The sequence below is a fragment of the Euwallacea similis genome, chromosome 11 (genome assembly GCF_039881205.1).
Source record: "Euwallacea similis isolate ESF13 chromosome 11, ESF131.1, whole genome shotgun sequence".
NCBI lineage: Eukaryota > Metazoa > Arthropoda > Insecta > Coleoptera > Curculionidae > Euwallacea > Euwallacea similis.
The window spans coordinates 3,130,403-3,156,843 of record NC_089619.1 but is presented as its reverse complement, the minus strand read 5'-3'; the positions used below and the strand labels follow the sequence as shown (position 1 = coordinate 3,156,843).

Genomic DNA, 26,441 nt, shown 5'->3' with positions numbered 1-26,441 from the left:
TTAAGCAACTTCGACTGATTTAACCCTTACCATAGACGACGACGATGATAGAAAGTCGCAAAAGGTGCTAAACGAACTCGAAAACATTGACGACGAATGCGACAAACTCGGCATCGTGTTTGTGAAAATCGACAATGAGGATGAGGCTAAAGAATACGGTAAGACAGGATTAAAGATCATTGAAAACGACGTAAAAAACGAATACCAATTTTCAGGCATTGAAAAAATCCCTTCATTGGTATATTTCGAAGCTGGCATTCCTACTCTCTATGAAGGAAACCTAGAAGATGAAGAGAAGGTCCTTAAATGGTTCGAACATCAAGTGGCAAATGACGAAATTGAAGATGTTACTGATGAAATGCTTGACATGATTCTGGCAAAGAAGCAATACGTGGCTGTGTTGTTCTGTAAGGATCACCAAGTCCATTATAGCCTCACGTAGTCACTACCTGGTTTCAGATGATAAAGATCAAAAGAAATCGCAGAAAGTCATATCAGAATTAGAGAACATCGACGATGAGTGTGACCAAAACAGCATAGTGTTTGTCAAAATTGACAATGATGATGAAGCCAAAGAATATGGCATCGATGTAATTCCCACTTTAGTCTTCTTCGAGAAGAAGATTCCTCATTTATATGAAGGTCCAATTGATTGATTGATTGCACCATATTTGGTACTTAAGTCTGTTTTAGGTGATTTAATGAAGGAAGATGAGCTATTGGGATGGCTCATACATCAAAAGAAGCACAGTGAAATTCCCGATATTACAGATGAAATGATGGATCTTTTGATTGAGTCCCAACAGTATTTGGCAGTTCTCTTTTGTAAGTAACTGTAGTTGCATTCAATTTTCTTGTATTTGGAATGCATTTTTAGATGACAAGGATGACAAGGAAGACATACGAGTGTTGAACGAATTGGAAAATATTGACGACGAATTGGGAAAAGAAGGCATTGTCATTGTTCGAATCGACAATGACGCTGAAGCTAAGGAATTTGGCATTGATCATCTTCCAACGTTGGTATACTTCGAAGAGAAGATTCCTTCAATTTACGAAGGAGATTTGATGAATGAGGACGAAGTCTGTTGTGTTCAATTTACACTTTAAGAGAGTTTTAAACAATTATTGTTTCTAGGTTCTTAAGTGGTTAATTGAACAAAAAAATACTGCAACCATTGAAGAAGTCACAGACGAAATTCTGGAAGACCTGATAAATGAACATGAGTACGTGGTGGTCTACTTCAGTGGAAAATGCGATGAAGGAGAAAAATGCGACGCCATTTTGGACGAACTAGAGAATATCGACGACGAGTTAGATGAAAATGGCATTATCTTCGTTACTACCGAAGATCTAGTGCTGGCAAAGAAGTACAATATCAAGAGTTTCCCAAAACTGGTGTTCTTTAGGAATAAAGAGCCTCTAGTTTATCAGGTAGGATACCCTTTGAATTCTATTCATGTAATTTGTAATAAAATTATTTTAAGGGCGATATTGAAGATGAAGACGAAGTCCTGGCGTGGCTGACAGATGAAGATACCCTGGAAATACCAGACAGGATTGAAGAAGTTAACACTAAAATGCTCGACAAGATATTGTCAGAGAATGAATACGTTGTTGTCTATTTTTGTAAGTAAATTTAAGTTACTCCAATATGTTGTTGGAAGAATTGTATTTTAGACAAGGAAGGCGACAAGAGGTCCCAGAAGATCCTTCAAGAGCTTGAAAATATCGATGACGAGTGCGAGGATAAAGATATAGATTTCGTCAAGATTTCTGACGATGGAATTCAGAAGGAATATGATCTACCGAGTCTTCCCACTGTAGTGTTTTATAGGTAACATTTTTAGGGACTGGTTGACGAAGATTGAACTGCAAAGATACTTATTTTTTAGAAATCGATTTAGGGAGTTTTACACTGGCGATCTTATGCATGAAGAAGCGCTCTTGGAATGGGTCCTCAATTTGAAAGATTCGGCTCCAGATATAATTGAGAATGTGGATAGGAAAACATTGCAGGTAAGCCACTTTTGGCAAAGAAAAAACACAATTATTTTTATTTATTCTATTTTGAGAAGTGGTATATTTCTGTAATTATTTGTATCTCAAATTACTGAAAGTTTTATTAGCTTGGAAGTTTTTTTTCTCCTTAAGCTTAGACCGAACGTCTAAGAAATTCGTCTTATTATTTAGATTTCTCAGATAATTCTTCACAGGTCAATAAAATTACTTAAATCATTTCATATTTCAAGGACCATTTCAGAGCAGTGAAAAAATTATTTCAAGTCAACACGACTTACTTAGGCCATTTCAGGTCTTGAAGGTAATTTTCGATTACTAATAAAAATGACTACAAACTAACGCAATTTGTTAAGAAAAGTACTCGGATTAATTCGAGAAGTGTCATTCAAAATAGTTCAGATTATTTTACTTATGTTACTGAAAACTTGATTCTAACTAGGGAGAACACCTACAGAATAGGGTGACTTCAGGTTACTAAACGAGTTCTATTAAAGTCAGTTCATATTATGTAAAAAATACCGCAAGTTAGTATAAATTACTTAGAACTCCAGGATACTAAATAAATATTATTTAAGTAATTTCAGGTTGCTGAAAATCTCTTTTGGTTATTAAGTATTAATATACCTAAACCATTTTTAATAAAACACCCTGTAAGCTTTACTTATTTTACAGATTTTAATAAACGACGTAGAACATCTAGCTGTCTTATTCTATACTGATAATTGTCCTCAGTGTGATGAGGTTTTGGAAGAGCTCGAAACTATTGATGATGATACAGACAAACATGGTAAGAAATTTGTGATGAAATTAATGAATATAGAAAACCAATTATTAGTTAAAATTGTACACATTAAATAAGTGTTTTTGTTATCTAGACATTCAATTCGTCAAGTCCAAAGACTCCAAGCTAGCTTCGGAAATTGGAATATTTAGTTTTCCAGCTTTAGTTTACTACGAAACTGGAGTTCCCATTATGTATGATGGTAAGAAATTTATTCTGAAGTGTCTCATCGGGTACTAAGTCCACATATTACTTTGATATTAGAATATTGAGCAGAAAGGTAAAAAAATTCAATGTACGCCAAATTTATGTAGAAAGGTATCTCTTGAGAAGCTTACTCAGCCTCATTACACGTAACGAATGACCCCTTTCTGCTCTTAGGCATCAACTTATTTATTTCATGACAAGTTTAAGACGATTGTTACTCATCAAACTTATAAACTTTCTTAACAATTTTATTTTATAGGAAATCTTAAAAATGAGGACAAGGTATTGGATTGGCTCGTTGAGCAGAAAAGTAAGAACCTTACTATTTGCAAATACATGTTATTGGGTTTTAGTATTTGACTTCCGATCGTCTAATCCGAAGTTTCTTTTGACAGTCTCAACATACCATAATAACATTATCATATCCCGCCGACTTAACATTCCGTATTGTGTAAACTATGTATATTTTCCTAATTATGATTTTGTAAAGTTTAAAAATGAAGAGAGACACGGTTGACTTAACATCAGCTACACTAAAGCTAAAATGCGAGGTGCGTTTTTTGCATGATAGATTAGGTAATAGTTATAACTAGGATTGCTCAATGAAGGTCAATCTAGTTCAATTGCTCTAATGCGAAATTTCAAAGTTGAGCATTCCTATTCGTCCCGAAACCGTCGAGGTTGCATGTGCTGTCTCGTTTTATTAGGTAATGATAGTGATGATGACGATGAAGATAACGATAGTGACGATGACGATTCTGACGAAACCGGAGAAGACGACGAAGATGATTCAACCGAAGACAACGCGCAAGCTTTCTCAGAATTGATTAAGAGCTTTTCAGGTAAAGAAGGAGGAGCAGACGAATAGCCACATGGAAATTTTGAGGTTACGATTTGGTTATTTCTTCTTGTTGGGTGAATCGTGGATGGTGCGGCGATCGGATTCGTAAAGGTTTTATCGCGGGTGATTAATAGTGTCATTTATTGGAAATAATTATAGGACATTAGAAAATACCTTGAAGATTGCCGTAAGGCAAAGGGTACTCCATTGGAAAATCTCGACAAAATAAACAAAGTAAATTATGCGAAATAAGAATTTCCAGATTCCTTGATCTTTTTGAATAAAGATGTGTGAATTTCTAGGTGTTCCTTATCATTCTATGAATTCCCTAACTTTTAGACTACTTGTGTGAAAACTGATAAAAGCAACAGAGCTAAAAAAAGTCAAATTTCGATTATTACATTGCAAAATGAGAGCCAATAGGACCATTAAAATATTTTTCACCATTGTTCCTCTCATAGAAAAATAACAACAATTCGCAAAAGCCGGATCTTATTATTTTCATTGATGAGCTGAAATACCTGGTAAAGCTATCGGAAAAAGAACCCTCTGAACAGGATGTTTAAAATTTGAGCCATGACGTTGAGATCTTATAAACGGTAAAAAATACAAGGTTGGTATAATGCAGGCAAAGTTGTGCATTTCCAATATCAAAAATGTCTCGCCGCTATATGTTTAAAAGAAATCAAAAAGCAAAACTCCAAGCTCCACTCCATAAGTCGGTTCTTCTTCGGAATAGATCTAGGAACTGCATTGACCCTATAACAACAATCAAGCAGACTAGCCAAATTTCTTTCTGAAACCATCCCGGCTAAAATCAGAAGCAGGATTGTAAATAGGTAAATAGCGAATGGCCTTTGAGGCAGAATAATACACGAAGATAAAGTTGATTCATAAGGCAGTTCCGCAGACAAATAGAAAGGCGGAAGTCAATGCCTGCTTTAGCTAAAATACAGGATGTTCATTGGATCTTACACTTTAAATTCAAATTTTAAATATACATTACATTTTATGCCCTAAATAAATAGATTCTAAACTGATATTTACAGGGGTTGTTTCTTGTGGTAACAGACCCAATTTAACACTTTAAAAATTGTTTACTTCTAGTTACCGTGGGTTAATTTTTCGAAATTTTAATTGGCTCATCAGTTAAGAAATTTTCAGGTATTTTTGTCTTTAATTTTTATGTCTACAAGTACCCGTTTGCAGGATATTTGCAAAATTATTGAATAATGCATGCGGTTTTCATAGTAATTGATCTCAAATTGCCTTAATTTTCTATTTAGTTTAGAAAATTTTGAGTTGTATTGTAAAATTAGGGCAAAAATGATGAGCTGAGGAAATAGAAAGGAAATCAGAAACGAGGAAAACACCTCGTATTTTCAAAATTGAATAATAAATTTTCCTTCTTTGAAACAAACTACCGGTTGATACAACACAACCACAAAAGAGCCTGCCCTCGCTCATAAAAAAGCTGCTCCTTGCAGATATGTAAGGCATAATGTGTAATGTACATCCTAAACTCGAATAAAATATCTGAAAAGCTGCACGAGTTACAAGAAATAGTCTCTAAAAAAAATTAAATAGTAATAATTTTTTATTAAAGAATGTGGCTTTAAACATTGTCCTTAATTTCGGAACACTTCGCATAAAAAAATCGAATATTTCGCCTTTTTACAATCATCATCAACTTTTCTCCAGTTTTCCGAATATAACTGGTTTATTGGGATATGCTTCCGAGAATCCTCTTTTGAGATTAGACTTTGGAACACCCTGTTCGTCCTAAAGAATGACATCACAATTTTTACCGAAATATCTTGTACCTTTACGAAAACTTCGCCAACCATTCTCGCATTTTCCAATAGAGCAACCCCGCAAAGGATCCATCCAGTAGCAATCTACCACAAAGACTCAACATAGAGATTTATATATTTTTCAATTTTTGATCACAAGAATGACGTTTAGAATAAACATTAACGTGCCGCTTACGCTCAGGAGTAGTGGGGGTGAAAGTAAAAGGGCCCCTGATAAGATTTTTGACTAGCAAAAATGCCACGCACAGCCGCTCTGCTAGCAGGCATAGTGTCAGACGCGTTTCTTAATTTTCCAAATTAATCCTGAAATTTCTCTCTCACTTACTCCCACTAATAACGTTACTAACTTTTTTTAAGGTGGGATTTTGAATGAATAACATCAAAATCTTCTCCAAAACCAACGCTTGTTTGGAAACATTCACCCCTCACGATTTTTCAATTTTTTTCTGCGTATGTGGACAATCAAGCATGCAGTCCCCAACCTTTTTTGTTGGGTTGAAACCTTAAGATACATTCTCGCATCAAATATTCTGACATTATGTTCTGCTCACAGGGGATGGCTGTTTCTACATCGGCATGGGAGGCAGACCTAGCAAGTACCCGTCTACCTCGAGTTACGAACCGTTCCAATGTTGCCCCAGCAAACCGGCGAAAAGTAGCAAAGTAGCGAAAATCCAACCGAAACTTCCGAGTCCAAAGAGCGTACCAAAGACTGCGCCAAAGAAGACAGGAAGTAAACCATTACCACCAAAGAAACCGGACCCTCCACCTCAAAAACCCTTAACAAAAGTATCTAAAGCGAATCATGAAGTAAAAGGACGTGAAAAAACTTCATCTTCGAAACCTGTGCCACCTCCGGTTAAGGAAAAATCTAATCCAGGAAAGCCTAAGAAGGGATTCTTTGGCACTGGTAAATATATCTGGTGGTGGTAACAATCTAATCATTGTCGAACGTCTTTTTTCATGGAAACGCAGCCTGAGAATTGGATAGTTATATACACGATGCCGACTCACCTCTGATATGAATTTTATTGCTGTTCCACAATGCTGATTTTATTAATTTATGCTTGATTTTCCTCTTTAGTATGCACTCGCAATAGTTGTCTCGTCTCACACTCTTCGTCAGCCACACTAGTGTAGAATATTTTTCTTCTATTTTATTTTTTAGAATAACGGTTACTTTAATATAGCAATGTGCACCATCCATAAATATGCCGAAGTTTTAGGATTGGTTTCAATGTTACTTTTAAAACATCTAAAGCCGTAATTATTCTAATCTTTTACAGCCCAGCTAAAGCAATCAAAGCTAAAACTTCATGTTCAAACCCTCGATTTGACGATTTTGTTAACTGTCACAATCCAGAGTTTAACATGAGTTTAAGCCTTCATTGACGAAACAAGTGGGCCTAAAAGTTATGGGTTCTACCATGTAGGTACAGCTATTTATTAGGCCAAAAATTGTTGCGTCATTTTTGGTCTAAATATGCACTATTTATTGCTCATTTTGCAACGATTATCCTAGTAGTATATACCCATGCAAGTGACACTTTCGGATCGCGAATGATAATATGCAAAATAATGGTTGTTTTAGGTATAATGGTATACGCACGCGAGTTACAGTTTTCACGTATGAATATAAAGTAAATTTTACATTATTAGTCTTAAGCTCAGACGGGGTGCCCCAGAAAATCAGGGACAAAAAGATACCAAAAATTTTCTAACTCTAAGTAACGGGCTTCAAAATTCGTTAAAAAAATACCTTTTCGTTATATGGTTTTGAAACTTCGCGTAGCATTTTAATAAAATTCAGTTCACTACTCTAAAGATTAACAGTTTTTTGAGTCAAGCAAAAGAATCTCAGTTTTTTAAAGAGAAACGAAGTTAGTTAAAGCAAATTACGTAATTTGTAGCTCAACAAATTGCTATTTTGAAATTTGTGAAGTTTCGCCCAGTTTTTTTTGCAATAGGTACGTTTCTGATCGGTAAATTTTCACGTTCACATACCTGAAGCATGTGAAGCAGATATGTGACGGTGAAATTTCATAAATCAAGGCTATGTGGGTAAATAAAAAATAATTGCTCTGTTTTCACCTAAAAATATATGATATCCTCTTGCTCATGTTTTTTCTGGAACATCCCTTATTACTTCATTTTTGGGCTTTAGCAAAGCAAGCAAATTCTCTGATCAATATTCCAGAAAGTATTATGTGAGCTTTAGAAGTTTCAAGAAAAGAACAATAATTGAAGAATTTGAGGGGAAATTTTAAGAATATGAAGTTCAATTTTCAATAACGTCAACAGTTGGATTACTTCAGAATGTAATGAATTCGATCGAAAAACAACTTGATTTTCATCATATCCTCTGAAAACTGCAAAAGATATTCTCCAATATTACTTTAATGTTGACTGCAGTTAGACCAGTAGCTTGGACTTTAGTATAACTTACTTTAACAAAAAACAATCCAACACCCAAACATAAAACCGATTTTATCCCAAACTAGTCTTAAAGAACTGAATTGACTACAGCCAGATCATCCCAGCTTTTTAGCGCATAACCTAAACCATCAGATAGAATTTCTGCCACCCAGTATTGCCTAAAATTTTTAAGAATATCAACAATATAGACCTTAGTATGAATTACTTCAACGGAAGAATCCAAGACCCACTCACGAAACCTGAAACAAAATCGATTTAAATCCGAAATAACATGGCTGCGATATTCGATTTTTGAGAATTCTCATCCAAAGCTAGCGTTAAAGATTTAAACTAACGGTATCCAGGGTGTCCTAACTCTTTGGCATATTACACATAGACTATCAAATAGAACGAAATGCTAATGAGCACTGCTGAACAGTAAAAATTCGTTGGTCTTCTAATTACCATTTTACATAGCTTCAGATACTTACATAGGTACGTGAGATTAGAACTCAGTCCATGTTGCTCTCGCTTTTCACCCTGAAACAACTTCCTCCAAGATCACAAATAATTAAATATGCAGAATCCTAAGATTAAACAAATAATCGAAACTGTGAAATCGCATCGATGGCAATCACTATTGCATTAAAAATTCATAGACTTGTGAGAGTTGGATTCATCTGAGAAAAACCACCTATTTCAACGAGAAGGTGTTTTAGTTACAAACAGAAACAAAAACAAGAAAGAAAACGATATGTTGCTTTTGGTTCGTGGTGCTTAAGAATATCATCCTAAATCGATCCACACTGAACTTTTAACTCTGGAACAGAACTCAGTGTTTCGATTTATAGTGAAATGGTAACAAAACACTATAAATTGGACCTTGACAATGTAAACGCAGATTTGGAAAAATACTTAAATCAAATTAATACTTTGTGCTTTAGTGGTGTGTTTAGTGTTTCAGGTTGTTTTAAAATAAGTTTCCCTTAGCTTAATATAGTATGAAATAATAAATATAAAGAGCTTATATAAATTCCGAAAGTGTCACTTAAAATCGTAATTTTTATCTCGTTTTCCTTGTTAGATATTTTCTGCATTCGATCGACAAAATGTAGCCAAATAATCTACCACACCGACAATATAATACTAAAAATATTTAAGAGATACCTTTGCTAGAAGCTACTAGTTTCCACCACTCCTTGGAAAATGGGAAAAAAGAAGCTTAAACATTTCCCAACATAAACAAGAAAATTTCCATCTCTTTATATTTTTTGCATTTTCCATGAAGAATTAAGGGACTAGTGTCTTATAACCTTGGAGTTTCTTTAGTTGATAATTCATTAGTTGTTACGTTTGATGCATATTAATACTGTTATTATTGATTATTTACTAGTTAAGATTTAAATATTTTTGAAACTCTGAAAATTGCAAATCCGTTAAACGACCATTTGCAGTTTTCCCCCCAAAAAAATAAAAATATATTCATGCAAAAAAACAACCCTTTCTGCAGTTCTCTGACTCTCAAATGGCTCTATTATACGTAACATCTCAGAGAAACTCTTATCAAGGGTTATTTTTTAGTTTTCGTATAATCAAATATTGCCGGCAACACATTAATTAACAATATACCATCATTGTTGTTTGTTATAATGTTAACTTGTATTCCCGGAAATATTTGCATATTAACATGTTCCTAAGTGTAAGAAAGTCATCATCAGCGCCACGTCACTGCCGCTAAAAAGCGCACCTCGCATGTTTTAACATCGATTTATACAAAAAAAGTTGAATGGAAAATAAACTGTTTTCTGTTGTTGAGTAAAAGTCTTTGATTTATCACAGAAAGGGGTAAAAACATATTAAAATATTTCAAAACGTAATGTGTAATGTTATTATGTAACTTTGGTTGTTAAAAACCTAAAATTTGTTCTACTGTATTAATATTCATATTTCAATAATATACAGCAAATAAAGAACTTCTAGAAAAAATCCGTAAGTGGAGCTCAATAAGCCAGGACAAATTGCAGGAAACTTCACAATGATTAGAAAGAATTTTGCCGGATGAATCAGGAACCCAATTGGGCCAGAAAATCCCCTTATTTCTAGGAACGAAAGAAATGTAATAGGTGAACAATAAAGAAGACTTTGTGGTGGATTAAGCTTTATTACGAGAGGAAATAATTATCTGTACCATCAGAGATAAATGAAAAAAGCTACTGGAGATCCAAATGACCTCAGAACCGATGACTGAAATTTTAAAGAGAACTAATAGGTGGCTTAACAACCTCAACTATTTTGTTACATACTGGTAAAAAATACGAGTCCCTCAATTTTTAAATTACCCATAAGCTCAAACTGAGACAATAACATTAATTGCTAATCTTAAACTTTGTTGGAGACTTCGAACTTCATAATTTCCTAAAATATAAGGACCAACACAAGTTTCTTCGTATCTGGAATAAGCTTCAAATCTGGAGGAAGTGAATTGTAGGATGTGGGGCAACAGGCGAACTAGTCTTTATTGAAATATCTTTTGACATAATTGATTTCTTTTGTGATCACCATGAAGAAATGAAGCATGAAGAAAGATGAATTATTAATGCGAAGAAACATTGACAAATTGATTCAGATCTGCATAGTTCTTTAAACGAGCGCTAGTTTCTGAAGTCTGTGACAGGTATCAACATTTAAAGATCTGAATTTTGAAAGCATCATCCATTGCACTGTCTTTGCTGAACTTTCTTGTAACTTGCTTCAATCCTTCCTGGACATTTCAGATTAACTTATAGGCAAACTTTTAAGAAATTAAAATGTCTTTCCGGTAATGGGATCAAATCGATCTTATTCACTTGCAGCGGCTGGACAACCAACGAAACAGAGTTCGTGATTCACAGAGAAAATCTAAGGCAATATTCTACTTGCCCAGTCCCTTTTTCTGTCAATTACAGAATTCTTCTTCGTTCTACAATTCTTCAACGCCTGCTAAAACTTTCTTCTCCCTATTCCTATTTCGACCCTGCGCTTACTGTGTCACTTTTTTCTTTGCTCTGGCACTCCTCAGTCTCCTTTTTTTTTCAACTCGATTATTTTTTATTTTCTTCTTTTTCGCCGTATTCTTTTTCAATATTAAATTTACTTCTTATCAAAATAAATTATAAGAGATCGTTAAGCACAATGTATCTATGTATATTTTATTTTTCTGCAAATATACCGTTCATCCATTATTCTCTTCATTTTGCTTCTCTGGATCTCTATTTAATTTTAAGAGTTCTCTTCTCTGAGAATTAATTGCTTTTTAATGTTATATATATGTTGACGTTGATAATATTAAATTTGCAGAAAACAGAATATAAGTTGTAAACCAAGATTAGAATTAAGTTTACTCTCAATTGATTCAGTATTCATTATATCATAATGTCCAATACTTTGGATTGTCTCTAACTAAAATATTAATTTTAAATCACTCCAACTCTACAGTGATTCAGGACACGATTTTTCAAATTTTTCTATATTGAAGTTCTAGACCAGTTGCTTGAATCATTGACAATTCTTCGGCAAAAATAAGCAACAATAATCTATTGCCCATATCATTGTCTTTTTCAAAATTTTTTTCAGCAATTCTTTTGAAAGTTTTTTCGACATCATCCTGAAAGATCTTTTTGATTTGTTCTTATGAGTGATCAAAGAATTGCGAAAAATGAGAATTCAAATACCTTTGCATTACCTTGGAATATGAAGATCTTCATTACTTCATCACATATTTCTATCATTCACCTTAATTCATATAAAGAATCTGAAGATTCGCATGCAGGATAAATGTGGTGACGGAAAAACAGAAAAAAACATTAAAATTTTTCCCGAAAATCGTTAAAGACAAAAAAAACGGAATTTTCATACACTTCATGTATGCTCACTCTCTAATTTCATACACAAATTATTGAAATACTCATTTTAACAATGACGCTGTAACAACTTAAGCTCTTCATTGAGTAAATCATAATTCCTTTAAGATTGATAACATCTACTCAAATTCATTTAAAGGACGTAAAAAGGTAAGTTCTTACTTTTCTGTTACGAGCTTTCGATGTCTTGGTAATACAACACCAACGTTCCAGTATAATTTTTAGTTTTCATTACAATTGATTGTTATAGGCAATTTACTGGACTTGAACGAGGTCCTGGACTGGATGGTCGATCAAAAAAACGACCACAGTATAGAACAAATCGATCGACAGACATTGTTCAAATACATCGACACAAAAGAGTTCCTGGCAGTTGTATTTTGTGAGTTTAGCTTAAAAAAAGACTTTATGAAGATCAAAATTTATGCTTCCAGATAAAGATGGTGACTCAGACACTCCACGAATACTCCGCCACATCGAATTAATCGATGATGAGGCCAGTGAATACGGAATTAAAGTAGTCAAGATGAAGGATCGTCTGATGGCTAAAAAATACGGCTTCAGAAACCCTCCAGGGGTTACGTATTTCAGAAAAGGTTCTTAATGTGATAACTCTAAATAAATTTGAATTAAAAACTCTTTATAGGGAAACATATAAACTATGATGGAGACATAGACGATGAAGAAGAACTGCTGGACTGGCTGACTGACCCGGAAAATATGGAGTTAACCGACCACATAGAGAGAGTAAATAAGAAGATGTTTGAAAAAATCAGGCAGAGATCTGATTATGTCGCCGTATTCCTATGTAAAAACATATTGTTTAACCAAATAATTCCTGCATAAAGCTGATATAAATTTTTAGACAGTGCCGATTGCAAACAATGTCCAAGAGTTCTTACAGAAGTGGAACATATTGACGATGAAGCTGATGCCGCTGGAATAAATTTTGTGAAAATCGACGACAAATCTCTAGCAAAAGAATTTGGTAGGATCCTAAAAACTTGACTAAAATATTTTAAAACATGAAAACGCTTTAGGAGTTTTCGCTTTACCAGCGATTCTGTTCTTCAAAAGCGGTTCGAAAGAGCCGGTGATCTACGCTGGAGATCTTTACGACGAACAGCAGATCCTACAATGGCTTCTGACTCAAAAGGATCCTTCTGGGGACATTATTGAAGCTGCTGAGGGCAGCGAATTGATCACCTTGATTGACAACGAAGAAGCTTTAGCAGTCTACTTCTGTAAGAATTTTCTTCTGTATCAAATATTAAATTTGAAAAAAAACAAACAGTAATTGGGGCAACGTGTTATATTTTTGTTCTATTTTCCACTAACGTCCAGCAATTAGAATTTAACAAACTCACGAGAGAATTGCGTCAAAGCATCAAATTTAATTGCGCTTAGTTTTCGACTATACTGAACTTCATAATGTAACTCCAACGAAAGTCTAACCCTTGCTAACTCCGACTAACTTAAATGGATCCTAATCTTGACATTATGTTTTAGAGATTTCTGGCTTAGCTTGTACGCTCATAATAAACTTACAGGGAACAAGACTTTGTGCGATTTGTGTGACGCTGAAGCCGAGCTACAAAAATCTAAGAAACCTACCAAAAAGCAGGAGGTCTCAGAAGAATCTTCGGAATTATACGGTACCGAATTTTATGTCGAAATTTTTCCTTCTTACCAATGGCTTGTTTAAAATCATCACGGGACGGATGTCTTATAATGCTTTTTAGTAGATATTAAAATTCTGCACATGATAATGATTTGGTATGGCTTTGATTAAACTCTGCTAAGTCAGGGCCTATACAGGCTATCACATAAAAAAATTAAATCATTATTTTGAAACAAAAAAAGCCACTCAAATTCATGTATGATAAAAATAGAAGTAGGGATTTGTTTGCAATTTTGATAAATGAAGGACCGTCAAAAATCATATAGGTGTAATTTCCCCAAAGAGGACAATCGCTGGATCTAAACAGGTGACTGGTATTTCAAAAAGGAATATGTTTAGAAAGTTATTCTCAAATTTAGAATAATTCTAGGTACCGGATAAATTTCAATGGACTGTTACTTAAGCGATTTCCAAAAATGTAAATGTTGACAAATCCCGAATTTTGAGTAATTTGACCTGAACTTCCACATTTTACCTCGTATTGAGGACGATCAATCAAATCTTGATTATTAAAAGACAGCTAATCATTAAAAACCATACCAAACGTCTTGCGCAGTTGTATTTTTATACAAATAGCTTGATTTGTTTAACAAGATAACCCGGTATTTAGATTTATAGTAGGTATTTCTTGCGAAACCCCCAAATAAAGGGAAAGTGAATAACATTCTACTTTTATACGGAACTTAGTTCTTGGTGACAAATTATTTTATTGTCTTTTTCCCCTACAACTCTTTTCGACCCTTGTAAATATGCTCTTATCTCCCACAATTCATGACTCAGTTTTCCTATAATCACAATATTCTTTAGATAGTGACGATTGTGAGCAATGTTCTAAAATCTTAGAGGAACTTGAGAATATAGACGACGATTGCGAAAGACATGGCATAAAATTCGTCAAAACCAACGACCTTAGGATAGCAGAACAGTATGGCGCTACCGATTTTCCGGTCTTAATGTATTTCGAAGAGGGTATTGGAGGAGTGTTTGAAGGTAACAAAGATGATTCTAGAAACGTTAAAAATAAACTTGATGGTGACATATCAGGCGACCTAGAGGAGGAGGAAGAAGTCCTCCAATGGCTCATCCAACAAAGAACTGAGGACAGAATCGAACTGATTACAAGGGTGATGCTGGAAAGAATGGTAGAAGACACTCAATATTTAGCAGTTTATTTCTATAAGACTAACTGCCACATATGCGAGCAAATATTAGAAGAACTGGAGCAGATTGATGACGAGTTGGATGTTTACGGAATACATTTAGTTCGAATACAAGACCCGCAGCTAGCCAAAAGGTTTGTTGATGCTTCCATATGAATATTCTTTAACCTTCTTAAATTTGCAGATATAGCATTAAAACATTCCCAGCCCTAGTATACTTTAGAAACGGAAATCCGCTATTATTTGAGGGTGACCTGCAAAACGAACAAAGCGTTCTTGAGTGGCTGATTGATGACGACAATCGGGAGTTGGCTGATGAAATTGAATCCGTAAATGAACGGATGCTAACTAGGCTGCTAAGTGAATCACCCTTTTTGGCTGTCTTTTTCTGTAAGGTGGACACAATGAAGATGTAAATGTAACAATCACTGATCATTTGCAGACGATGAGGACTGTCCAGAGTGCGATGAAATTTTGGAAAATCTAGAGCAAATCGATGGAGAGGCAGATTTATTTGGAATCGACTTCGTCAAGATTTGCAGTGCCAAGGCGGCTGCAGATCAAGGCTTGCACTCTTTGCCTGCTTTGATGTATTTTAGGAAAAAGAAACCAATGGTATGTAAGTCATCAATTATTCGAAACTAGAAGACAGAGTTGGCGGATATACAGGATCATGTATGAAAATGGTCGATTATCGATCGTTTTCAAGATACATTCGATTGGTATCATAACCAATCGATCGTAAACTAATTTCTCCAACTAACTTCCAGCGGTCTAATTTATCTGGCCCGCAAAGTGACCATAAATTCGGTTGGTTTTAAGATTAAAATAAAATCTTTGCATTCCAGCATGTATTCTCGCAAAAAGATTGAGCTTCTAACATTTTTTTTCTATGAACGTACTTTAGAGTGGCTTTGTAAAAAATAAAAATGCAATAAAATCGCAGAAAATATTTTACCGCACACAAAACAATATGAACAACGTCAAGCAATGACTATTAACAAACGTGCAGTAAAAATTTTCGCTGCACATGTGCATGTAAAGATTGTTTGAACAGGTATATGAAGGAGACCTGACTCAAGCGGATACAGTGCTGGACTGGCTTACCTCACAAGACGTCTTCGAGATCAAAAACGAAATCGAGGAAGTGAATAAGAAGATGTTAGAAAAATTGTTGGAAGAAAATGAGTTTGTCACTGTATTCTTTTGTAAGTTGCATTAAATCCGGAACTGAAAATAGCTTAAAAGTTAATTACAGATGAAATAAACTCGGATGAATCCCGAGTTATTATGGAAAGACTGGAAAACATCGACAGTGAAACCGACAATTTCGACATTACGTTCGTTAAAATGGCGGACGCGCGATATGCCCGCAAATGGGGCGTAACCAACCTACCTGCGATCGTTTACTTTCGACGCAGGTTCCCCAGCATTTACCGTGGCGATCTACATTCCGAAAAAGACGTTCTAGAGTGGCTTAGAAAAAATCGGTAAGGTTCACTTTACCCTGTAATTGCCTGTTTCTACTACTTACATTGAAAATAGAACTTCCTTCCTCGTATACGAAAAGAAAACAGCATTTCTACTTCCTAAGGAGAACTTTTTCTCCCTAGAAAGTGAAAATATTTTCCTCCCTACACATCGTAATTACAAAATAGTTGTTTACAACCAAAACAGGATAGTCTTACTTTTTCAAAGCAATTTTTGCAGCTAATTGTGAATTTAGAAAAAGTGCTTTTCTCTTTTCCTAATGAAATTATTCGCAGGGGTAAAGCAGCACTTTCCTCTCTTACTATGTAAATAACTATTTAGCAACAATATTCTTTCTCCTTTAGTTATCGTCAACCCGAACTCAACATTTTCATGTACGCCCTCTTGGCCATCGGAGTAGCCTTCGTTATTTACACGGCCTTCCTGCTGCAGTGCTTCAAACAGCCATCAACGCAAATCGTGCCCCATCATCCCAAACAGAGCTAGAGTCAATGATGTGTGAAAGACTAATGTTAGGCTCGACTAAATGGGTGATGGGTGTATGAATGAGTGATGGAGGCGAAGATAAACAGTGATTTCTTTAATGTTACCTAAGTGTGAAAACGTACTACTTTATTTCAAATTTGTTTCTGTGTAAATTCTTTTTGTTGAAATGTGGCTGCCCACTCGTTTTAGAGTGATGTGGCTTTAATGATAATGTTGTGGGGGATCAAGGAGATTACTAATACCGCAGCGAAGTTTGAGAAAATTTAAGAATCCCTAAATATAAGGTAAATATTTTTTCGAGTTTAAGCGAATGATCTCGACTAGTTAAACAATTACGTTACCAGAATGATTTTTTAAATAACGGTTACCCTGTAAAAGAGACATGGCGAAAACATAAGTGGCACTCACAATGCTATTTCTACTGACATGTTTAGTGCAAAACGCCTGTATTGTAAAATTATTTTATCGACATTCAGTTCCAGTCCAAACTGCTGTCATTTTAACTTGAGAAAATGATTAGGCCCCAGGGAGAACTTATTTTCCATGCAATCTCTAATTTAAAGAGCACATACGGCTTTGCATATTTTTCATAGATTTTTAAAGGCCTCCAATAGAGTTTAACACAATAAACTTATTTCAACCTTACGAGAATCAGGAATCCGCGACAAAGACGATGTCAAAACTGAATCTCTAACAGAACGACGTAATTCCAATTTAAAAAAAAAACGACAAGAGTTTATCGTGAGGAGGGAAGTGCATTGGGGATATTACTGTTGCACAAAATACTAAGAAAATATACCCTAAAAGTGCTCTTCTCCTCGGATCCCATACTAAAGCAAGCCATAAATCGTCGTCTAGAAACGCTCGCCAGCATCAGCAAACAAGATATTCAAATACAAACCTGCATGAATGACTGATGACAATTTATATGCATCTAACATATTACTTATATGCTAACACCAGTATAATACTGGTGTCCTATTTTCATGACATCTGAGGATACCTCTCAACGACTGGGTGATAATAATCTCGTTTGACCCCCAGAATACATATTTGTTATCTTGCCTGTCACTACATTAAATCAATTTTACAGTATCCATTTATGCTACGTTTTCCACTTTAATGGTAGGCTCAATTTTGAAACGTATTTTATCTATAAACAATAATGCAAAGTAACTAATTTCATCGCCATACTAGGTAAATCAAATTCTACAGTTTATTCTCGACTGCAAGTGATAACTATTTTGAATGAAACTGCATACATATTATGAGGGCATTTACCATAATCTCAAAGAACTTTTGTTGGTATTTTGAACCCCATTTCACTACTCTGTTAGTGGAGAAAATTAGTTTTTCTTTCTTTATTTCCACTAATAAAATTTCCCTCAAACAAGCCTATAGCAAGTGATCTAAATGCTTTAAAACCACAAAGTAAAGCACGCAAAGATATCGCCGCTTTACTTCCGGACCAAATCTATGTGTTCTTCAAATTGCTAAACTGTACAGTCTAATAATTATTGGCGTATCCTATAATGTGACTTGTCGCTGAAAACTCTAAATTGACTGTACTTTTTGTTATCATCATTCCCCAAATACAAGGACGGAGACGGGAAAATGTAAGGTAGAAGTTTTTGTTGTTGTGTAGATATTCCTAAATATTTTTTCGTTTGTGGTAAAATGTAAATATGTAAATATAGGACTTTCCAAACAGAATATTGGTTATTTTCTTTATGGTTACGTATGTTGGGAGTTAATTTCAAACTTCGGAAAAGTATCAAAAAAACATATTTCAACAAAAATTAAAGGATAAAACATTACCCTCTAAAGCCAGAGTTAAATTATATGTTAATATTCGAACGCTTACAGATGGATTTAACAAAAACGAACAGTTAAGTAATGATATAATAAAATAAATAATAAGTATTATTCAGTTAAAATTTAAATTCAACTAAATAGTACTTATTGGACATCAACGATTAAAGACCAATATATTAAACTTCTGATAAATTTGCCATCAAGATAATTTCCATAGAAACCATGAACTCAAAAAACGCATTTCTCTGTTTCTAGATTTATATAAAAATGATCTTTTTGGAAGTTACTAGGATATTAAAATATTGGCACGAAAAGACTTAAAACTACCGAAAAAAAGAGGTAGAAAACGGATTACACAACAACGCAGCTCTGATTAATTAGGAATTGTCAAAGTTGGCCAGCAAGGCGATAATAATTATAAAAATATTAATGGAGTTTTAATTTCTTAAACGTGATTTTAACTTCGGTTACTTAAACAAGGAAAGTACTAAAAAGCTAAATTCATAGAACTCCAAGCCAAGCTTTTTCAAATGCTACGCGTATACACATGAGATTCAAACAAGAATAATAGAATAATTATACCTCTAAAGTTCTGACCATTGCAACAACCTCATCCACTCGAAGTTCATCACTGGCGAATACCTTTCTGAAAACATTTCTACATTTATCCTCAGTTTCGATTTGCTTGGAGATTTCTCGAGCTCTGGCTACGATCCTTGCTGGTAGTCCTGCTAGTTTTGCCGCATTGAAGCCGAAAGATTTCGGGCAACGTCCTTCGGATAATTTGTATAGCAAAGTAACAGATTCCTCCGATTCGTCGTCTTCGTTTTCCACCATACAAGCCTGTAAAATCAACCAATCGTTGGTGATAATCATTTTTAGAATAGAAAAACTAAATATATATACATATATATAGGGTGTTTCAGGTTTTAATTGAGAAAATTTAACGATAGAACTCGGAGAATTAATGAGAAAAGTTTATGTGAACTTCTACGTTTTAAAATTTATCCCCGTCTAATATCTTTATTTTTGACATTAGAAAAAGATTCAAACAGGGACCCTTCATTTTAGGAATAGAACTTAAAAATGCCTCAATGTACCCCCCCCCCCCCTCACTCCCGCCGCTCGTGACATAAACTTCCGTATTTTCGATAATATCGTTTCGTTTGTGTTCGGATCTCCGAAGCCGCACGATCGCTAAATAGTAGCACACTTAGATGGAGCTCAAATTGAACGGAAATAAAAATTTCGGCGACTGAAAAAAAAATGCCATAGGCGGACGTGTGACCGGGCAGTGCAGTACTGCGTGAAAAATAAATAGTAAAGAAATCCGCATTCTCTATGGCCGCAGAATGACAGTTTTTGTTGACAGGGTTCCAAACGGATCATAATTCCAGAAGGTTTATTTGCAGTAAGTAATCGGTATTTGATCACTGTACCTAATTAAACCTCGTTTGATTTTATTTTCTGTATTCGTGATCACTCTAAGTGGCTTTTATCACTATTTATATATTCTTCCCCAACCATATATAAGCTGTATATTAGTTCGTTTCGGGTACCGTTTCTATGGTTAAACCGATGAGCTGTACGCTCGCAAAAAAGGGTGAAAAGTTATTCGACTGCTTGAAAGCCATTGTATCGTTTTTCGTCCTATGGCTCGTACCTTTGCAAAAGGCAGGTTGTAAAGTTTTTTGTATGTTTTCGTACCGATATCGATTCTTAGATGATTCAGCGGAGTGATAGCACCACAAACAAGATATCCGAAATACGAATACATTAATCATCGAGTTAATTTGAAACGAAAATAGTGTGCGTGTTATGTGATAGTATACTCACCATGTGACCTAGCTGTACTTGCGCATTATTGACGAAATGGTCGACTAAGCTGTGATAATGTGTGGAAAACAATGTTCTACATTCCGTCTGCGTAAGTCGCTTCAGGTAAGCTGTGGCTATGGCGTTTCCTGATAAAACCATTATCATTCCAAATATATTTTTAATAATTAAACAAGCAAAAAACTTTCATATATTAGCGAAATTTGACCCTGTAATTACGATACTTAACTAAAGCTTAAATTAAATTTTTTCAACAGTCATGGCAGGCTTTAGCTTTTGGAGATTTTATAGTTATGCAAATTATATATGGTTTGGCATAACTGGTACCAACATACGACGTCCAGATCGGAGTACATGTATTCAAGTTGACAGAAGTATTTTGAAGATTAACTTGAATATTTACAAAAATTTTGGCCGTTAATCCAATGAAATATTAAGATAAAATTATGGGACTATATTTGAATTCGCTGTTTTAAAATAAGAAATGCTAAAAGAAATAAAATAATAACTTACCATCATGAGTTGAAGTGCCTCTGCCAAGTTCATCAATAATCAGCAATGACTGCTTCGAGGCATGCCGTAAAATCGCAGATGCTTCGCTCAACTCCACAAAGAATGTTGAATGACCTCTGACTATATCATCGCAGGCACCTAGTCTGGTGAATACCCTGTCAACCATACTGAAGGAACACTGGGAAGCGGGAACAAAACTTCCCTATAGATTAAAAATGTGTCTGTCTCATTTAGCACTAGTTTCACAGTGTGTAAGAACATTATTAGACACAATTGAAGATAAATATTGCTTTCAAATTATGAAAAATGATCTTACCATCTGTGCCATTATACAAATGACGGATACTTGACGCATTAGAGTAGATTTACCGCCCATATTCGGGCCAGTTAAAAGCAATAAAGGAGCCTTCTCTTTTGCACCCATGTAGGTATCGTTTGGGACGAACGTTTCAATATTCATGACACAGGGATTTTTTCCATTATCAATGGAAATAAAGGGCTAAAATTAATAGTGTTTTAGTAGTTTTTAGTTTTTTTTTTTACTTTAATTACCTTAGTTGAGAAGCCTTGAATATCAGGTAAGCAAATATCTCCAGAAAACGTTGAGGCATACTCAGCTAAGGAACAAATTACATCCAACAAAGCTAAGCAATGTATTACTTGTTGCCACTTATTATACCTGCAATAAACAAAAGCTTTGAATAAGAAGCGAGACAGAAGATGGTGAAAATGACTTACTCAAGACTGAATTTTTCAAATATCCTTCTATTCAAGTCTAAAATTATTTTATTTCTTTCAGCTTCAGCTTTAAGCATATCTTGCAACAATTCCTGGAAAATTTAATTCATAAATGTGGTTGAAACAGACACAAATACACACCCTTGATCTTGGAGTAGAGAACCGCTTTGCAGGTTTGGCTCCTTTTTTATGGCCTTCGAGTTGATATTTGCTATCAGCTTTACTGGCTCTATGTTCAGGGACTTCTAATTGAAATCTAACAAATAAACCAAAAAAGTATTAGCAATATAAAGTGTCTTGAAAGATTATGATTTTTCAGGACACGCTGTATACACAACATTACTATGTTTATTTACCTTTTCTTATCCGTTCCGAAATACGAGACTTGGCATCCAAAGAAAGTCGACTGTTGCTTTAAATACTGTTTCAGCTGTTCGTTTATTTCTTCTATTTGGTCCTCTGCTTCATCGAAGTCATGCTCGACACCTCGTTTAGGAATAATTTTCCCCTCTTTCTCAGCGGCCTCATGGTTAAACGCTTGCTAACATTACAGAAGAATATAAGTATCTCATACTTAAGAATCCTTATTATTATAATAATTACCTTGAAAAATGTTAGCGTTTCAGTCAAATCAATGTTCATACCATTAGGCTCAAATTGTGTTAGTTTACGTAATAATCGGGACTCACACTCTAAAAACATATTAAACAAATCTTTTAACTTTTCTCCCATAAACCAGATATGTATATGACTTGCCTTTAAATATAGCATCTATTTCCTGTGAAGCCTCAAAGCCTCTTAAAGTATTCAATAAATCAAGTATCTTACGCTTAGAGTAAGTTTTGGTTTCATATAAAATCGCTCTTCCATCCGGGTGAGAAGTAACGCAAAATTTATTCCCATAGGTATGAATTCTAAAAAGAGACTGTTGAACATAAATTGTTGTGAAATGGAAGCAAAATCTTACTTTGCCACTTGTCGCTCTAAATCCGGCAACTTTTTCAAAAATTCTTGACAAGTCTGCAATTTTTGTGGATTTTCATACAGTTCTTTAACTGCACCCTGTCTAAGTTTAATTTTATCTAGGTTGCAGAGGGGACGACAAATAAATTGTGGCAATAACCTTTAAACCACAATAAAATTGTTTTTGGAGATTGATAGAATTTGTAATGGTTTAATAAATATATAGATAGATTAGAAGACACTCACCTTTTCCCAAATGGAGTTTTGCAAAAATCTAGCGTCTTCTGCAAGGTTCCTGGTCCTCCTAGTAAACTAAGGCTCTGGAGAGCAGTAGAATCCAACACCATATAATCACGTTCTATATGTTTATTTAACGGTACAGCTTGAGAGTCTACTGGTTCATATTTTTCAAATAAGCCCATTGAAAATAATTGGATGTCCAAGAAAGAGCGCTTCAAAAACCAGTGAATCGCTCCTAATGATTTTAGGGCTAGTTCATATTCCGGTTTAGGATTGCCTGAAAGAAAAAATGACTTTTTTAGATATCTATCGCAAGTATTTGAGAAATTTAATTCAATTGCAGTGGAAGTAAATTGACTTTAAGAACTTACAGTCTTCAGCGACTTCTTCAAACAACTTGGGCCACTCAAATTTTCCATTCTTTGTTTTAAAATAACAAGCAGAAAATAGATTTTCCAATGTTATCGCGGCTTCATAGAATTGGGTTTTAGCAGCAAGAACCTCTTGTTTAATATCTTTTAATTGGGTGTTCAATAAATATTTCAAGTGACCGTAATTTACTCCTCGTTCGGTTAATATCTAGAAAATATTATTGAGCAGTAAGTAAAACCATCTGTGCTGAGCTAAATTTTATTTATTAATTTGTCCCTATTTAATATTTTTCTTCAAGATGTGGAAATGTTATTATAATTGAGAACGCCAAAAGATGACTTTACATAAGAAAAAATAAAATACAACTTGATTCCCATTATCAATTTTAAAGTTTAGGAGCAACCTTCTTTTTAAAAAATCACCTTACTTTTTGTTAGTGGAAGTGAGATAGAATCTAATATTTAACAAATTCAAAAGAGAGAACTTCGAAATTCAATTAAAGATGAATCCCCACAAAAAAAAATACCTAAAATACTTTGACTTTTCTTATAATAACTGAAGCTCTAATCGTCAGTGATATGCAATTAAATTCACTTACCAAATATGGAGGATATTCAGCAAACAAAGTTAACAGTTTTGAGCAGTGTTTATCATCATCAAACTCTGACAAATAAAAAGTGCCGATTGAAGTCTCAGTAAAACATATGCCTAATCTGCTTGTATTATCAGGATTTACCTAAATATGAAACAAATTAAAACTTTACCCTGATATTCCATAAAAAACACACCTTAACTGTAATTGCACATAAATAATTTCCCATTTCCGACCGAGCTTCCGGCATTTGTGCCCCGTACACACATGAGGCTTTTGTTGTTACTTGGCATATTTCACGAGACACTACTTTATCAAATTTAGTTGTTTTTTTCATTGTCTTACATCTTCAAATGGAGAAACATGAATTAATTGTTGGACTTACAAAGTTATTATGATCTATCTAGCATGACTTTCCAACACCAATAAATTTAATGATGACTTCAAGTAACAATATTATCCTACCTCTCTGCCATCATATCTGGTGTTTCAGTTTGCTCAACCCGAGCTACCCTAAACCCTTTGTCAATGAGCATGGTTGCCATTTTAGAGTAACCACCTTCTGGGAAACCAGAATGGGCAAAATCTCCCTGAAAAAAAAATTCCCATAACAAAACATCCATGAAAGTTTAGGTTTATACATTAATCTCTAGCAAACCTGAACTGACCTTCATATAAGAGAAACCTAGTTGTTGCACCCCAATTACAGCATCCATATGATACAATTCATAAAACTTTCCTACTTTAAAGAACAAAACTGAATCCATGTGTTGACTTTTCAATATCCACCACTGTCTCATAGCGGGAGTAAGAGAATTTAAATAGGTTTGAGGTACATGAAGTGTTCGTGAATCATAATCTGGTTCAGAAGGTCTCCTACAATTATAATACCTTAAAGAGATAGTATCCTTTTATGCATGGCCAAGTATGCTAAGGAGCTTAAAATACCTACACAACATCAATAATTACAAGATAAAGTAGATTAATTCTTTTATTACTTACCGCTTTTCAGCATCCCTTATTTTCTCTGGTTTTAGAAAATCTAGGGTATTGTGAATCCATCCTGAATCTATATTTGCATCACCTGCAGATTTAGTTTTCACCTTTCCAGCTTTACTATTGTTGCCAAATTCAATTTCACTCTTTTCCTCCCTTATTGAATAACTAAAAGATCCCACAAAAGACTTGTGTTCCGAGTTCTCTGCAACATCTGACCCCTGTATCTTTTTCTTTGAAGAAATAGGACTTTCCTCTTCAGATTCACTGTCAGATGACTGAGGTTGAATTCTATGTCGCTTGGCTGGAGGATCTTTTTCTTTAGGAGATTTTCTTTTGTTGGGAGATTCATTCTCAGGCTCAGAATCGCTGTCTAGGAGAGCGATGCGGCGACGTTTGGTAGACTTGGTAATCTGAAGCTCCTCACCACTGTCTGGATATTATTGGGAAAATTTAAATAATGTTAAGACATCACCTATTTTAAAAAATTTGTGCAATCCTTTTGAAAAAAATTGCAAATTAATTAGTAAATACATTTAATGTATATATCTTTTCTTCTTTTCCTTCTCATCTTATCTGTTAACTTCCATTCAAGAGAAAGATATGTAAATAAAAAAAATAACCACTAGCGGTTTGTATGACAAGACAAACAGGAGGTATAAAATTGTATGAAAGATATTTCAATTTATTCATGTAACAAGGTAATTCAATCAAACTTTCTATTTTATACAATCAATTTTGCCTAAATAAACAGCAGATTTTCTAGCAAACTATTTACAAATCAAAAAACAAATTCTACAGAAAGTAACCCAATTTCAGATATACCCTATTGTTTTCAGATTTTTCCATGATAGCATGACTAAGGAAAAGTGTCATGTGCATATGGGAAAATGCTGTATTTTCTAAAATTATAATAAAATATATTATATATTGAATCTTCACCTTACCATCGGGATTAATTTCCAGTTTTGTTTTTTTATTTTTATGAATTGAAGGGGTCCCGCAGCCAGAAGCAACACTTACAGGACTTGGTCTAGAGTCCTTAACTAAAGATGGTGATGCTGTTTCTGAGCTTTTTGGAGTCGTTGGTGTTTTAGGTGAATTAAAATATTTAAACAAAGTATTCTTTTGGGCTGGTGCTGGTTTCTGGTTTCTGGACATGACTAGGAAATGGTACAAGAGAAAAGTAGATGTAGGGAAATACTTTCTATTATGGAGAAGCACTATCAAATCAAATAAGCTTCTAATAGAACAATTTCAATATAACAATAGGGGTAAAATTATTAAGGTTGTTTTCGGGAAAGACAAAACACACTGTAAATAGCTAAATTAGGATTAACAAAAACTGCAATTTAATTAATTTTTTGAGTTGATCCGTTGACCATTTTCCCGGCAAAAACGCATATAAATGTAAGCAATAGACAAAACTGACAAAGACAGATAGGCAAGGAAATTCATATGAAACTGTCTAAATCGAACATGTTGTTATCTTGCTTTAATGACACTTACTAAAAAAGGGTAGCATTATAAGTGACAAATAAAAAAATGACAAATCTCAAGACATTCTTCCTTCTCCTC

At 34.4% G+C, this 26,441-nt stretch overlaps 2 protein-coding genes across 3 annotated transcripts in view; one reads left to right on the top strand and one right to left on the bottom strand.

Moving 5' to 3' along the window:
• The window catches only part of hlk (hulk), a 28,548-nt gene extending 10,043 nt beyond the window's left edge, over nucleotides 1-18,505 (top strand). The window contains exons 9-32 of one of the 2 annotated variants that reach the window (XM_066395243.1): nucleotides 36-158; nucleotides 216-407; nucleotides 460-642; nucleotides 694-825; nucleotides 878-1,083; nucleotides 1,139-1,435; nucleotides 1,489-1,630; nucleotides 1,682-1,838; nucleotides 1,897-2,020; nucleotides 2,696-2,810; nucleotides 2,899-3,006; nucleotides 12,231-12,362; nucleotides 12,415-12,576; nucleotides 12,627-12,788; nucleotides 12,846-12,968; nucleotides 13,021-13,224; nucleotides 13,531-13,635; nucleotides 14,469-14,651; nucleotides 14,706-14,955; nucleotides 15,006-15,211; nucleotides 15,264-15,436; nucleotides 15,879-16,029; nucleotides 16,080-16,311; nucleotides 16,657-18,505. In XM_066395243.1, coding sequence (XP_066251340.1) covers nucleotides 36-158; nucleotides 216-407; nucleotides 460-642; nucleotides 694-825; nucleotides 878-1,083; nucleotides 1,139-1,435; nucleotides 1,489-1,630; nucleotides 1,682-1,838; nucleotides 1,897-2,020; nucleotides 2,696-2,810; nucleotides 2,899-3,006; nucleotides 12,231-12,362; nucleotides 12,415-12,576; nucleotides 12,627-12,788; nucleotides 12,846-12,968; nucleotides 13,021-13,224; nucleotides 13,531-13,635; nucleotides 14,469-14,651; nucleotides 14,706-14,955; nucleotides 15,006-15,211; nucleotides 15,264-15,436; nucleotides 15,879-16,029; nucleotides 16,080-16,311; nucleotides 16,657-16,798 — 4,004 coding nt within the window. In that variant the 3' untranslated portion in view covers nucleotides 16,799-18,505. The remainder of the gene's footprint in view (nucleotides 1-35; nucleotides 159-215; nucleotides 408-459; nucleotides 643-693; nucleotides 826-877; nucleotides 1,084-1,138; nucleotides 1,436-1,488; nucleotides 1,631-1,681; nucleotides 1,839-1,896; nucleotides 2,021-2,695; nucleotides 2,811-2,898; nucleotides 3,007-12,230; nucleotides 12,363-12,414; nucleotides 12,577-12,626; nucleotides 12,789-12,845; nucleotides 12,969-13,020; nucleotides 13,225-13,530; nucleotides 13,636-14,468; nucleotides 14,652-14,705; nucleotides 14,956-15,005; nucleotides 15,212-15,263; nucleotides 15,437-15,878; nucleotides 16,030-16,079; nucleotides 16,312-16,656) is intronic. The other variant, XM_066395244.1, reaches the window with a different exon arrangement.
• A 65-nt stretch (nucleotides 18,506-18,570) lies between these two features.
• On the bottom strand, nucleotides 18,571-26,189 carry Msh6 (DNA mismatch repair protein Msh6). The gene is made up of 19 exons (XM_066395247.1): nucleotides 25,811-26,189; nucleotides 24,870-25,296; nucleotides 24,536-24,743; nucleotides 24,333-24,457; nucleotides 24,064-24,214; nucleotides 23,874-24,011; nucleotides 23,275-23,482; nucleotides 22,910-23,180; nucleotides 22,668-22,823; nucleotides 22,457-22,614; nucleotides 22,304-22,392; nucleotides 22,057-22,241; nucleotides 21,842-21,956; nucleotides 21,701-21,792; nucleotides 21,515-21,641; nucleotides 21,279-21,461; nucleotides 20,963-21,164; nucleotides 20,450-20,577; nucleotides 18,571-19,456 (listed from the first exon to the last, which is right to left on the bottom strand). Exons 1-19 carry the CDS (start codon nucleotides 26,022-26,024, stop codon nucleotides 19,190-19,192), a joined length of 3,444 nt encoding a protein of 1,147 aa, XP_066251344.1. The 5' UTR covers nucleotides 26,025-26,189; the 3' UTR covers nucleotides 18,571-19,189.
• Between the last annotated feature and the right edge of the window lie 252 nt (nucleotides 26,190-26,441).